We start from the raw sequence: 15,750 nt of genomic DNA, 5'->3' as shown, positions 1-15,750 counted from the left end.
ATAAAATAGGTGAAACTAGTGAAAATAGGAGAAGCACACAACACACTGCTTCGCAAGGTGCATCTACAAGGTGTTGCGGCCTTGTAGATCAGCTATTTTCACTACTTTTTATTTATTTATTTATTTTTATTCATGGTATTTCTTAGATGTTTGTTTAAAAATATATAAAAAAAAATAAAAAATAAAAATGTTAAAAAATAATATAGAAATATATATACAGTATAAAAGCTATTGTTTTAAATGTAGAAAAAATAAATGGTATTTTCTTTTACGTGAGGAGTCGTGAAACTGGCAAAGCAGCCAAGTCTTTGGACTTTGTTTAGGGTAAAGTGATCATCAAAATCACAGACATGAGAACATCATCATGACCCCAAAAATGTTTTTTTTTTACTTAAAATGACCACTTCACCACTTTTCAACCTATCTTCATATAATAGGTCCTCACTAATAATGATAAAATGGCACGATTTTTTTCTACTCAGTCTGTGTCACATAGGAGGGCTGTGGGCAGTTTAGAAACCGTCTTCCAGTGACATCATCATTAGGCAGATATTTTTTTTAAACAAGATTTTTTTCCCATTTTTTTTAGTTGCAGAAACATTATACAGTTTTAGCAGATGCTCTTATACCCAGAGAGCGACACATGCGAGATTAGAGTAAGCAGTAAACCTGAAAAATAAATGATAAGTGGAGTGCCAACAATACTTTTTCTTTTTCATACTCATACCTTTAAGTTTGTCAACTTAACTGCTGTGCTGTGTATCTAAATCTGAAGGGCATAGAGATACTGTACAGGGTTAAGACACTCACCTCTGCAGACTCCCAGAAGCAGTGCCTCCTCTAGGCGTGGCTTGGCAGGGTGCTAACTGGATGCAACTGGCAGTGTTCACGGGTGGGAATCTGGCAGATTGTGTACTTTTACCTACTGGCGGACGGCGGCCTCCGTTCAGCAGGGAGGGGATCGTAAGGCACCCATCGACACCCTGGGCATTGTGTGAGAGACAACATTCTGCAAGTTTCCTTCAAGGTCAAAGAAAGCGTGAGAGAGAGAGAGAGACTGGCAGACTTTTCATCTCAGAAATAGGACCACATTTTGGATCTAAAGACACGCACGCACACACACACACACACACACACACACACACACACACACACACACACACACACACTGAAGACTGTGTGCTGTACTCTAATTAGTCTAATAGACCCCCCCAGGTGTGGTTAGAGAGTTTTCATGTGTGCACACTGCATATACATGCGCTCCCTTTTTGGTTTCTTCCTGAAAGCTGAGTCAAAAGGCCCAATCGAAAATACTCAGAGGCTACCATTTTTGTGACATCATAATCCTAACCCCTCCCCCATACAACACTGTGGGCGTGAGGCTTAAGTTCAGGTGGGTCATGGTGTTAAGGTGAAAACCAAGTAGGCCTATACTTAATAAACTAAACTAAATAAATAAAAACATAATTTTAACACTTTCTGTACACTTCTTCTTCTCGCCAGTAATGGTGACTGACAATTTACTTACTGTATGCCAACATGTTTCAGCCAGGGCTAATCAATGTGTCCATACATGGACAAAATTAGTATGTGGCAACTTATTTTGTTCACTGTGCGATGAATGCACTGACTGTATTGATCAAATCCAAGGAATATAATTTGACCATGCTTCATTGATGTCGGTATACAGGCCACTGGCAAGTCAGCTGCCAGTCACCAGATTATTTTTTAATGAATGCAGAATTACTATCATTTTAAAATGTGTGGCACATCAGGAGTCCACTATTATACATTTAGCACCATTAATAGATCTGTGTCTGTCTCTGGTAATCTTCTCACCAGTAGACTGACAAGCTTTGGTGACTGACAATTCACTTAGTACTGTATGCCACCATGTGGGACAAATCTCTTACTACAGTTGTAAATGTATTGATTTGGGGCTTAAAAAGCACAACAACAATCTGTTCAAACTCATATATTATTTATTACAATTAAATATTTTCTTATATTACAGAGGTCCATTTTAAACCATACAAATACTCTGTGCTATGAATAATATTTCCCCAAACTCCATGCTAGTTTATGTACTAATTTCACACCTGGAACCAATGGTAAAGTATCATCTTTTGTACACCTGGGAATGAACAGAAATTGACGCTTCGATTCCCTTCTCACTCTTTTTGGTACAAACAATTCTTTGAAGTGATTCAAGATGAAACCAGCATCATTTCACAAAAAAAGAAAAAAAATAAAAGAATAAAAGGCATTTGGAACGTACAATAAAACAGAAAATACTTTTATCAATGGAAAAAAATAAACTTGGAATTGGGAAGAGGCACGAGGGGCCATGTAAGACATTGTAACTATCAAACATCTTAATTAAACATATGAGACCGTCGAACGATTCCTAAGGCAGATAGAAGTTCAGTGGTCGGGAACGCCTAAAGGGGTGTTTCAAACTGCAGAAATAAATCATACTAGTGCTAACTCCCCCGAACTAAACTGAAAGGTAGTGAACTAGACTCTCTCTGACTCTGCTATATTGTGCTGTGATTTACACCCCCATCATAGTTCAAAGAACTGCAGTGTCCGAAAATGGAAGCGTTACAGTATAAGCGTGATGGTTCTCACACTTTTTCCATGTCACAGACAAATGTATGCATTCCCCAACTAAATATACTTTGTGCCAGGGACACCCATAAGAGATTTGTGTTAAATAAATTGAAAATGTTTAAAAATTGTCGATACTTTCAAGATCGTTACAAAATGTTCAAAGATAGATGTACAAGCTGAGCTTGTATTGATTGTGATGCCGTATTCTTTTTGCTGGGGACCCACCCCACTTTGAGAACCACTGTTAAAGCATGTCAGAGTTTAGCTGGAGACTGATAATAACCTTTGGTTTCTTTCTTCAGAAGGCCAGGGCTTGAGTCAGCTCAACATTTTATAATTTAATACCGGTATGACCAAATTGAAAGAAAAGTATCCCATCTCTGTCATTTGTCCATACAGTAGATTGGATGCATGAGGCTTTTCTGAATTGTAATTACGAATCTTTTCTTGTTTTATTATTCCAATGCATAATAGTGCATTATTCCAATGCACCGTTCCGATTCAACAGTAAACTGAATGCGTGTCACCCAGGGAGGGAAGCAGAAAAAGTAGGCAGGTGCACTGCAAAATTCGGAGCTTCTGATAATTTAACTGTGTGTAACAATGGTACATTTACACACAGTAAATATTAACACTCAGGACTTGACAGAGTATGTTGGTATTTGAAGTCTGATTAAAACATTTTATAAAAAGTCTGAAATGAGCTGATCTAGGGTCACTTGCCATTTAGATGATAAGAATGAGATGGGGCGCCTGGTGGTGGGTGGTCAGTGAACCAAGATCAGCCGTTACACAAATATAGGCTACGATCTATAATCAAGCGGTTTCTAAATGAAAGGCTGGGAATGTTCAATAAGGCAGTAATAGCAAGAGCATGGGGCGACGATGTGGTTTAAATCAGTGTACAGTATAAAACTCACCAGTGTGCAGAGGCGGCAAGTCTTTATCATAGGAAAGAAAGTGAGGGAACAGAAAAAGGGGAATAAGAAGGAAATGGTTCAAAACGTAACTTATATACTTCGTCTTGCACGAACGTCCCTTTCATAAAAAAATGACGTATTTCCCACTGAATAAGACCAGGTCTAATAACACCCTGTGGATCTCTGACATCATGTTAATGGAGGTGACATCAGTTAGGGCAGCGGTGGCCGAACGGTTTGCGGAGCGGTCTCGATATCGGAAGGTCGCTAGTTCGTATCCCCGGACCGGCACGTTAAAATTACCATCGCTGAAGTGCCCTTGAGCAAGGCATTGAACCCCTACCATGAAATGTTCTATGAGCAGGGCCTGGCTGTAAACAAGTTCTTGAGCTTAGTCCAGTTACCCTGGGTAAGCAGATTGCGAATTCACAATAGTGTAAAATACTAGTCGATTTACTTCCTCGGCCGACTGGCAGCATGCACAAGAAATGTGGCGTTGATCTGTCCAGCGGTTTGCAAAGATTAGCCGCGGAGAGACAAAGCCACACATACCTGCGCCGCTTCTAGACACCCTTATAGGTCTTCCTATGTGCCACACTGTAAAAAAGGGTTAAGGTGGTTCACTTTCTATAGGAAATATGTCATTCTTGTGGAGTGAAAGGGTCATGCAGTGAAGTATAATATGCCTTAATCCAAGGGACATTTTGGTCCGACATATTGGTGTCTCTGTTAGTAATCAGACCTAATTCATGTTATGTTTTTTGTTTTTCTCAAGAGACGGGACATAATTGGCTCCATTGTGCAAGACAAGCTCACTCAATCACAGAAAAATACAAGGGTGGATTTCAAAGACTATTGCAAGCGACACACATCTTAGTTGCTTCATCTTAAGGACAGTGCAGCTAGGGAGAGGCAAAAAGTTAGACCTCCTTTCTAATCAGGAATGAACTTTGTTCTTCTAAAACTCTATACCTCTTTATAATTATATATTTGAAAATAAATAATATGTTTTCAATACAGAAATAAATACATTTCTTTTAGAAACAGGAATGAATCATCACATATCTAAATGCTACAGTGAATACATTTCTGATCATCTCATCCATGAACAAATTAAAAATATGTGAGCAATTGATACCATCTGCCATGAAGAGAGACTCATCCTGATATATAAATGCAAAATATACAGTCGGCTGACACGGAGATCAAATCACACTTGGCCAACATCTAGGATATAAAAACAAGATATTTCTAGCATTGGGGCAATACAATTACCTTCCTGTCTGACTTGACATGATATCACACAAATCTGCTTGAATTGTGCTCTTTGCTGAAGTAGCAGCGTGCAAAAAAAAAGCCAAAAAAAGATATGAAATGAAGGTGTAATGTTATGAAAAATGATCTATTATTTGATCTCTTTCAGAAGTTTAGTGTTGAAGCGTATTTAGGCAGAACACAACTCAGCTTTGCCGTTGTCTCCTTTTGTACAACAAGGGTCAATAGATGGGTGTCTAAAACCAGCCCGCTGTTGAGGAAAGTCCTCTCCATAACTTTGCTCAGACTACATCATTTTTGCTAACAGACTTTTTTGCTTATGCATGTTGACAAAACGGCAAGAAATGAAGACTTTACAGTGCATCTTTTCTATGAAGCCTATAAGTTTACATACCCTCACACGATGCCTGTGTGAGTGCCGCATATGACAAATATGATTATGATGTCCTTATCCACTAAGCAATATCAATTTCATCTTGCTTTACTTTCAACACTATCTCACGTTGTTACTCTTCCATCCACTGTAAGTGAAGGGGTACATCTCAAATATCTTTAGCCAGGGTATTTCATTGAGATAGTTTACATATCTCCTGTCTCTTCAACATCTATCAAGTATCATATATAAGACATAGGGCAGCATTTCTACAGCAGATTACAGTCTATGTTCTTCACAGAGACAACTCATACCAAGGCGACCATGTATGACAGGGACCATTTACATTGCCATAATATTCTCCTAAGTATTGATTAGGCCATTTCTCATAGTTTCCTAATGTGAAAAGAGCTCGTTTCTCAAGTCTTCTGGTTCAATGAGCCACAGGGGACTTGTATCTCTGTGCGACAGCAATTCCAGTGCGCCTCTCCTCTGGTGGTGGACGGCAACACACAGCTAGCAAAATGTTATGGAACATGATGAAACTCAATAAACCATAATAGCATTATCTCATGTCCGATACTGGATGTGGTCATACTGTTTGTGGTGCTGCTACTGCAGATTCTTGAGGAGACGTCCGTAGCGGAAGTCGTAGACGTGTCGACAGACAAACACCAGCTCCGGGTCCACGTCGTCGGGCACACAGCGGTGGGCGGGGATGGCATGGCCGACAGCAGACGGCACCACAACGGAGGTGGCACTGTCAGGTACGCCGTTGCTGCGGCACTTCACCAAGGCACAAAATCTTCAACAAACATGAAAAACGGGAGTTCTTAACCCATAAGAGCATCTGTGTGCCATTTTAGATTTTAATCACTTTATTATCCATTATTTTATACTTTGCCCTATTCAAAAATAGCAGATCTACAAGCTCATAGCTTGTACGAGCTTGTTATGAGCGATTGTTTTTTCATCGTGAAAATTTGTGCAAATATCTGAACATTATATTCTTTAGATTAGAACTTTTCTAACTCAATCTTTGCTTCTGGGGGGTCTCTGGAACACGAATTCTTTTGAGATGCGGGTCAGCAGCCAAATACACATACAATTTTGGGGATCCTTGGCATGAAAACATTTGAGGACCACAGATTTTTCAGTGTTAAAAAATTATCAGGGTTATATATCCTACGCATCAATGTGATTGCCATTAGCACTGATTCATCCTTCTACAGGTCCTTTTACAATTTACATGACTAATCATGCCCAAAAAAGATAGTGATGCCATTCTTACCGACAGTACTGTGCCAATGTCAGGACATAGCACTTATCTTCTATACAGGCCACACTGTTTATATCCTGGTGACGAGATGCAAAGATCTCATTCTAGGGACAAGAAGAAAAGAGTGGGGTTGAACATGAAATCCCCAAAAAACAAGACAAATCCCTGATCATCTGATTATGAGCTGCTTCACATCTTTTTGAAGTTCGTTGGTCAATATTTTCAAAACTAAATAAGGTGAGAGGACGTACAATATGCACATCGACAGGTGGTGAAAAGTTTGTGTCAGCTCAGCCAATCCTTTTGGCTAACATTGATAACCTTTTATGTTATGCTTTAGCTATTGAAAAATAGCAGAACTACAAGCTCGTAGCGCGCCACTTGAAAAATCGAAGAACGACTGACATAGAAACATGGCTTTTTCAGAAAACTGTCAGGATATAGAAGATTTTTTTAGAATCTGATCTCAGGTCAAAATGGGTTAATGGGTTCCCCTTCCCATCTACTCAATCAGTGTTGATGTGTCACACCTTCAGTAACAGGCGTGGCACCAAAATGTGGGTGATTGATTGAACAATATTGGGGAACCTCATTCTTATGGGATTCTTAAGGACAAACTGTTGTGTATGTTCACATGACCTGATGAAGATCAAAACATTGTCAGACTAACTAATAAATAAAGAAGTATTTTGTACCTACAGTATATGGTGTGCTGTGCGGGCTCCTCTACTAAAGCTAAATAAGGTATCAACAACTTCAGCCGTTTTTTAGGCTAATTTGTAGTGAGGCAAGATGACTGCAGTATCTTATTTTAGTAGCTTTCAAGTAAACTGCACTTACAGACCTTTAATTACAGCGCCCCCATCAGGCCACTGAGGGTCATAATCATTGTGCAGGTAATGCGAGTGTTTGCATTATCATTATCAAATCATTGGTTCTACCATTTACCATCTCACAGAAATTTGCCAACAGCAGCGGGACCTAAATCAGCACAAAAACAATAGGGTTTCAGGCCTTCAAGCTTGACCTCCTAAACATGTTCTACAAAAGACTACATCTGTATAATAAGTCTGCGTACAGACTACAGACACGGAACAAAAGGAATACTTCCCTCAAAGGGAGCCAAAGATCTACCATGCTCCTTCTTGGTTGTGTTTAATGTTTTTATTCGAGTTGTGATGAACGGTTAGACTGCTTGGTGGTTAATTGTTTTTAGAGACTGAACAAAGTTCTGTTTGTTCCTGAGGGAGATTACTGACAACAAGAAGCAAACACAACAGCTGTTCCTTAAAACGAATATATTGGTGTGTGTGTGTGTGTGTGTGTGTGTGTGTGTGTGTGTGTGTGTGTGTGTGTGTGTGTGTGTGTGTGTGTGTGTGTGTGTGTGTGTGTGTGTTTTTCACACTTGTTTGCTTGCTTCTGCATATTACCATATGCTTGCGTAATTACAAAATCAACTTCAAAATGGCAAACTATTTTAATAGCGGCACCAACAACTTCTCACAACACAATACAGAGTGTTGCCAATAAGGCATTGACAGAACATAGCTTGAATGTGCTGTATGAAAAAGCTGTAAAGAATGTAGAAGAATAAAATGTGGCATAATGTTGGGCTATTCACCTCACAATGCATGCTGGGATTGCGCCCCCCCTGCGTGTGTTCAGGCCGGTAGTACCAGAACAAACTCATCATCATCTCTCCTGAAGAAAAAGACACACAAAGATAGAGTACACTAATTACATGAAGGTACATGTTTCAAGCAATATATACAGCTATCATTCTCTAACATAATATAATGATGCATGACTACGCTGGTGTCGTGCACCAAAAATAGCAGATCTTAAAATTGCAGATCGGCGATTTTCGGCTTCAAGATTATAGGTTAAAAATGACAAAAATGTCTGTATGTATGTTTGTTTTTGTATGTCTGTACTCTGTACTATATTGTTTTAATGATGACGATAACTGGGGGGAGGGATGGGGTGAGGGAGAAAAAAAAAAAATGGTATGTTCAAACTGTACTAAATTGTTGATGCCTACTACCAATAAACATATATTAAAAAAAAAAAATGACAAAAAGGGCAAAATGGTATATTAATAAAATCACCATCCTAAAATGATGATGTCATCATAGTTTATGTATAGTAAATACAAATGTGTGTGTGTGCGTGCGTGGCTGAGTGCGTGTATGCGTGCGTGCGTGTGTTCAAGTGCGTTTGCGTGTCCTACCTGACTCTGGGTCCTCCCAGAGGGCAGAGATCTTGGCCACAAAAGGCAGAGATTTCTTCCTGGGTCCAGACTTCAGCAGAACCGTGTCTCTGACCTGGATCAGCTCTCCGTCCCTCTGGACCGCCTCGAAACACTTCCTCAACACCAGAGTCTCTTCCCCCTGAGAGACGGAGCACACAGACACCTCAACCCATTAAAGGGGGAATTCTGAATGGGCCATTTCTTACATTAATCTGTTGTTATTATTATTACGGTAAGAAAAGCGCTGGTCCGGAATTCTCTTTTAAGACCTGTGCTAACCAAAGTTATCAGATCTGCAAGCTGATAATATTTTGGTTGCGCTACACGGGACGCAACTAATTATAAAATCAGGCATTAGTAAGGGAATTGTACACTGTTGTAAAGTCTTTGACTTGTAAACGCATGACTGGTGGTTTTCGAGGAAACGTTGACGATTCAATTATGATCGGGATGAGAAACAGTGACGATGACATCGATCACTGTGGCTGTCACAATTCATTAAAAATGTCCTTTGTCAGGTTGTCTTGATCGTGGACCACGACGTACCACAGTGAAAACCTCCTTCTGAAACGGCAGGCCCACCGCCCGCCAGCCGTTGGTGTCTTTCTGCCGGTGGCCCTTGGGCTGTTTGATGGCGGCTCGCCCTCCGCCGTTGGCAGAGCCCGGCTTCTGTTTCTTGTCCCTGTGGGGCGGGCAGACTGCCGGCCCGATGCCGCCGCCGTTGCCACGAGCGCCAGACCTCGACCCGCTGGGCGCCTTGGCACTCCGTGGACACTCCCTCGCCACCTGTGGCGGCGGCTGCGGTTGGCTGGGGTCGGAGAGAGGCGTCTGAACGTGGGGCACCGATTGGCCGGCTGGAGGCACAGTGGGCACGGGGCAGCCTGTGAGGGTCCGAGGGGTCGGAGAGATGGGGATGAAGGAGGGGCTATGGTGGTCGTTCAGGGCTGATGATTAGAACAGAATGGGAGGGTTAGAGTACACACACACACACACACACACACACACACACACACACACACACACACACACACACACACACACGCACACGCACACGCACACGCACACGCACACACACACACACACACACACACACACACACACACACACACACGCACACGCACACGCACACGCACACACGCACGCACACACACACACGACAAAGAGTGACCCATGGAATTAGCCTTCTGACCACTGTGGAAAACCACTCTAACGAGGTTACATAATAGAGACATGAATGACAAACCATTCTTAATTAGTTCTGCCAAGGCAAATAGAAAAAAAGAGAAGGCAATTAAAGCCAATTAGAGCTTCTGTCAGAACACACACACACACAATATTCACACCAAGGCTGCCAAATATCAATTTTGATTCCGTCCCATGTGACGCGTGCGAGCGCGCAGGGGGGGAGAGAGATGTGATCATGTGTAATTAGTGCCGTTGAATGAGGTCATGAACAGGCGGACACATGCACACTTGAGTGTGTACTTTGGGGAACTGACCACACAGGCCTGTTGAAAACCTGCTTCAAACCCTTGAGCAAATAGTTTTCTGTGCTCACGTGCAGTGGAGGAAAAAGTACTCACAATTTGTACTTTGGCTATTTTCAATTGGACGAAATGTGTGTGTGTATATATATATATATATATATATATATAGGGCTGAAGTGGTTAATGTGTGTTCTGTAATAATAATCAAAATATTATAGTGGAGTAAAAGCACAATATTTGGATCCGAGATGTAGTGGAGTAGAAGTAAAAGTATTGTAAATACTCAAGTAAGGTACAAATACCTCAAAATTGTACTTAAGTACAGTACAGTAAATGTACATACAGTAGTTACTTTCCACAACTGGTGCTCTGCTCACGTGATCACTTCACCCCATCTTTAAGACCTAGCTCGTCTGCTTCTGTGGCTCTCATTCAAACAGAGAGAGAAATGGCAGACACTTCGTGCTGCGGCACACCATACACTCCCTCTGACATTCCAAAATAGGGGACTCTAGAGACACCTTTTGGTATAACGATTAACAAGTGGTGATTTCTAACTCTATAGACTTATCATTGCCATGCATGCACTATTAGGAATTCATATTACTCCACAATAACCAGCCTTTCCAAACGCACACAATACTACTTCTACTATTTGGAATCAAGCAATAATAAGCAAATATATTACAGGGTTTGTAAATGCGGCAGCATGACACTTAATCCATTTTGGGCGGGAACCCCTTTTGGTGTTTTAAACATTGTTATAATTTAGCTATTGAAAAAAACATAGCTTTTTCAGAAAACTGTCATTTTCAAACAGACCTTTTTAGAATCTAAATCAAAAGGGGTTAGGACACTTTTCTGACACATAAACTCTAATACTATGCGTGTCTTTCTATTCAGTAGAATTTCCTATTGTACACTGCACCACCAGAAGGGCTGATATTCCATATACAGTACACTGAGTAAAGCTATAGGAGAACACCATTTTATGGGGGGGTTCACCTCTGGGGCGTTCTAATTTGTCATGCTCTGTGTGTGTGTACTCACCCAATAATGAATTCCTGTGACCCTGTGACTGGCGGTCAGTTCTTGTCATATAGTATCAAATCCATGTGAAAGTTATTATTTTGTAAAATATCTCCACTATTCCACAGAGATTCACACAGACCATTATTCATCTGTAAATGACCGGGAATTCACAGCAGTACTAAATGCATGAAAACCTTCTTAAAGGAGCGCATACGTAATCACAAGCCACCAGGTGTGATTTAAATTACCCCACACCATCTGCAAAACACCTAGCAATTTGTGATTATGTGTGCACTCATTGAAGAAAGGTTTCATATAATTAGTACTGCTGCGAATGTTATGAAAGTGTGAAAAGTGTGTATATATGCAGAAAGCAGGTACAGTAAGGTAAAGCTTACTGTCCCAAAAGGAACAATTGGTTGTGCAGTGGTTTCACAGTAAACCCAATAGATGCAACATATAGGGGGGGGAAAAGGAATACATCATGCAATCTTGTATTGAATTAATTCTAGGGCTAACTGGACCACTAGACAACTGCATAATGCATTCATACTGGATACTGTAGCTTTCGATACAGTCTCCCACACCATCTTCCTTGATCGCCTCACCACCTACCTTGGCCTCACAGACCCTCTCCAGTCATAACTCTCCAACAGACAACAGTTTGTCACCATCTAACTCCTCTGATCATCACACCCAGCCCCAGTTAATCACAAATCCACGATGTACCGAAAGTTTCCGTACTTTGTCCACTACCGTTCACCATATACTGTACATGCTTACCCTGGGTCCAATTATTCGCCACAGGTACTTTTCAGGTCTCCTCCATAAACCTACTCTGACACGGAACCTGCGGTTCACAAACTTGGACCTCCTCTCTGTCCCCAAGGCAAACAAGCGAACCTTGGGGGACAGAGCCTTCAGTGTGGCAGCACCGACCCTTTGGAACTCTCTCCCAATCTAGATTTTCCATGCTCCCACACTGGACTCTTTTAAGGCTGCCTTGAAAAGACACCTCAGGTTTATGGCATAGTCGTTTGTCGTTTTGTTTATTGTTTGTTTGGTTGTTTTTTTGTAAAAAGGTCCTTAGGTTCATGAAAGGCGCTATATTAATTCAAGATATTAGTATTACTACCGGTAACACCATCTTAATTAGTACATACTGTGTGATGTGTAATATTAATATTAGATTCTGATTTTGATATTGTATGGATGATAACGAAATGTAATAAATACACAAAGGCCTAAATTAATTTCAATGCAACATCAAATCAAATCCTTCTGCTTACCTCGATTGACACCGTGGTTACATTTGCTGCAGCCTGTGGCACTGTAGGAGCACCCTCCTCTGGTGATGGTGGGTATTACACTGGTGTATGCAGAGTAGCCACTGATCCTGCATGGCTCTCCATAGCACGTTCCCATTGACGTGCAGCAGTACACTGGATGTGGGATCCCCGAGGGTTGGGGACCAGGGCTGGGCAGTAGCTTGGGTCTTTTGTTGCCCCGTGGGCATGACGTCATAGGAGGAATGGAGGAGGCCGGCGTGTCAGGGTGGCTGAAATGGACGTAGTAACCGGGGAAGCAGGTGTATGTGTGGGGGCTGATGGCTAATGCCGCCGGGTGGGGTATGGAGTGGGGGGACTGAAGGTGATGGTGGTGGTGATGGTGGTGGTGGTGGTGGAAGACCTTGGAAAGTGAACCTTTGTCAGGTTCCTCAAAGTTCTTCTCGTCCAGGAACAAGGCCAGTCTGTGACAGTACTCAACACACCTCTCCTGTGTACAGCAGTAGCAGGGGGAAACCTCAGTCTCAACTTGCTCCTCTTTGATAGGCTTTGCAGGTAGCCCTGCCCCCATCATAGACCTACAGTGGAGTCCAGGTTTATGGCACTGCTGATCTGTAGTGCTCCCCTTCCACTGGCCTCCCGGATCCAGAGACTCTGTTTTACACAAACTACAGCATCTCTGGATGTTTGATCCCACCTTGGAATGGGCTGAGTCCTGTTCTCCATGCTTTATTTGCTGTGCATGCTGGGGATGTTTAGATTTTTTGGTCTGCGTGGTTGCCTTAAAGCTTGTCTCGTTTTGTGCCGTAGTTGTCGCTGCCTCACTCCCTGACTTGCGGTCGGACTTGCGTGGTCGTTTGTGTAACGACGCAGTGCTGGTGAGCTTGAGCAGCGTTGCAGCAGTGAGACCTGCCTGTCGTCTGGGTGTCGGTGTAAGTAACGTCAGCCAGTCAATGCTCTCAGGCTCCACTTTTGACCTCTTCTTTTTCTGTTTAGGCGTCTCACTTATGTCTGGTTTCTCTCCCTTTGGAACCTTTTCAGTCTTAGCTCCCTTACAGCTAACGGCTGTGGCTTTAGTGAGAGTCTCACTGGGATGCTGCCGTTTCTTCATGTGAGTCAGAGAGTCGTTTCTAAAGAGAAGCAAGCTGTTAAAGGCCTCCGCGTTAAGAGAGGCCATTCTACGCCTGCGAGGCTCAGGGAAGGGCGGGGGCAATGGGAATAAGGCTTCGTATTCATCAATTTTTGGTTCCAGTGTTTGTTGATTGGCTTTGGACGTTTTCCTTTGTCCAGGTTTGTTGTCAGACTTGGTCCTTCTATGAATGGAGACAGATCGTTTCCTCCGCTTGATGTCTTCTCTCTTTCGCTTCCCACCTCCTGATGCATCCATTTCATTATCCAGCACCTTCTTCTCCTCCAGACGGGTGAGCAGGACGCAGCAGTCCAGGGTGTCTTCATCGCCTACTACGGGTTTCTTCTTTCTGTGTGACTTTCTCCTCTCCTTATTCTTATCTCTCAAGCGATTCCTTCTTTTCTCCCCTATTTTCAGTCGGCCTCCTGCACCTCCACTGCCTCCTTTGTCCTTCCGAGGCCTCCCTCGTTTTGTGGGGTGTTTCTGCTGAGCTCTGACCATGGTCTCAACATGGAGAAGCAGACCACCTCTTCCTTCCAAAGGTTCCCAGGGTGTGCTGTGGTGTGAGTCGGCTAGAGCGGCCCTTCAAATAGGCATCATCATGGGTCGACGGCTGGGCCCACGCGCACCTCCTGGAGAGAGACAGTATGTATTTAGTAGTGCTACTTATTCATATGCCTTTATCTGAGCAAGGCTTAAAAAGACCACACCAGCCAATTTTTTGGCTATAAATCATACATATTACATACTATATTTTGGATTCATTTTCGGACTAGTGCTGTTCCCTTTTTGGTGAATGACCATCCCAATCACTTCACACCTCCTCAGCAATACACTCAGCAAGTGTGAAGTCAAATAGATTAGCAGAGTTCTCGAGATATGCAAAGGACAGATATATAGTCCGACAGACATACATTGAGTACATACATACTAGGGCTGGTGCGGTATGGATTTTTTTTGTCATCGTGGTAATAAACCACCATTCATAGCGACAACATACATACATTACCTTTTACCCACCCAACATTGAAACATATCTTAATCACGTCACCATCAACAGCCAATTATAACCACGCATACCACTTTTGGTCCAGCCGACCACAGTACTTGTGCACTCTGCTTGCACAAGTAATAAGGTCAGAGGGAGAGTAATGAGGTCAGAGGGAGAGTAACGCCAAGGATTACAGTAATAAGGTCAGAGGGAGAGTAACGACAAGGATTACAGTAATAAGGTCAGAGGGAGAGTAACGCCAAGGATTACAGTAATAAGGTCAGAGGGAGAGTAACGCCAAGGATTACAGTAATAAAGTCAGAGGGAGAGTAACGCCTCAGGCAATTGGCACCGGGTAAAAAAAATGGGTTACATAAAAAATCGTGGGACAAAGAATTTTAAAATAAATTGCCGTTACTGTATGAACTCGATACCGTGGTATGCCGTACACAACCGTGGTATGGCGGTATTACGATTATTGCACCCAGCCCTAGTACACAGAGATTCCTGGAATTAATAGATACATATATTTTCCATTTGTTTCTCCAAAGCTATTACGTTATCAAAATATCAATCTCACCTGAATAATTGAATAAATGTCGGTTCAACATAGCCGTTTGGGCACTGCTAATGCCAGCGACATTGACAGTGTCACTGGTTCGCCTCTCCTTTGCTGCGTGTCACTCCCCATCTCTCTTTAATAATGGAAAGCATTGTTCTGGCCATAATACAAATCTAAACATCATTGCCATCATTGCAATCATTTTAAAAGAAATCTGACTAACGATGATGTCACTGTCTGGAAGACGAGTTTGTTTTAATTTTTTTAAGATATTTTTTGGGGCTTTTTCCCTTTTATTGATAGATTTACAGTAGCTTGACAGGAAAGGGGGAGAGAGATGGGGGGGAAGACACGAAGCAAAAGGACGTCGGGATCGGGACTCGAACCCGGTCGATCTAATGACAGTCGGAAACAATAGTATGTCGGAACTAAAGCCTGTACCCCTCCAGACAGCTTTCTGTCCAGTTCTCATGGGGTTTGAATGCTGTGAATATTTGTACAGTACTCCCTTAGACCCCTGGAGTATTCCAGGGGGTCCCTGGCAACATGAGG

The 15,750-nt window shown here is 42.3% G+C and overlaps 1 protein-coding gene across 3 annotated transcripts in view; it reads right to left on the bottom strand.

Annotated features, from left to right (window-relative positions):
• Positions 1 to 1,964: 1,964 nt before the first annotated feature.
• Positions 1,965 to 15,750, bottom strand: part of bahd1 (bromo adjacent homology domain containing 1) — a 28,528-nt gene continuing 14,742 nt past the window's right edge. For all 3 annotated transcript variants that reach the window (XM_080784080.1, XM_080784082.1, XM_080784081.1), the window contains exons 2-7: positions 12,520 to 14,277; positions 9,258 to 9,655; positions 8,691 to 8,850; positions 8,082 to 8,161; positions 6,473 to 6,564; positions 1,965 to 5,986 (exon numbers count right to left, since the gene is read on the bottom strand). In XM_080784080.1, coding sequence (XP_080640206.1) covers positions 5,794 to 5,986; positions 6,473 to 6,564; positions 8,082 to 8,161; positions 8,691 to 8,850; positions 9,258 to 9,655; positions 12,520 to 14,146 — 2,550 coding nt within the window. In that variant the 5' untranslated portion in view covers positions 14,147 to 14,277 and the 3' untranslated portion in view covers positions 1,965 to 5,793. The remainder of the gene's footprint in view (positions 5,987 to 6,472; positions 6,565 to 8,081; positions 8,162 to 8,690; positions 8,851 to 9,257; positions 9,656 to 12,519; positions 14,278 to 15,750) is intronic.

The sequence above is a fragment of the Protomyctophum bolini genome, assembly GCF_963924005.1.
Source record: "Protomyctophum bolini genome assembly, chromosome: 15".
Lineage (NCBI taxonomy): Eukaryota > Metazoa > Chordata > Actinopteri > Myctophiformes > Myctophidae > Protomyctophum > Protomyctophum bolini.
This window is presented reverse-complemented; position numbering and strand designations above follow the sequence as displayed.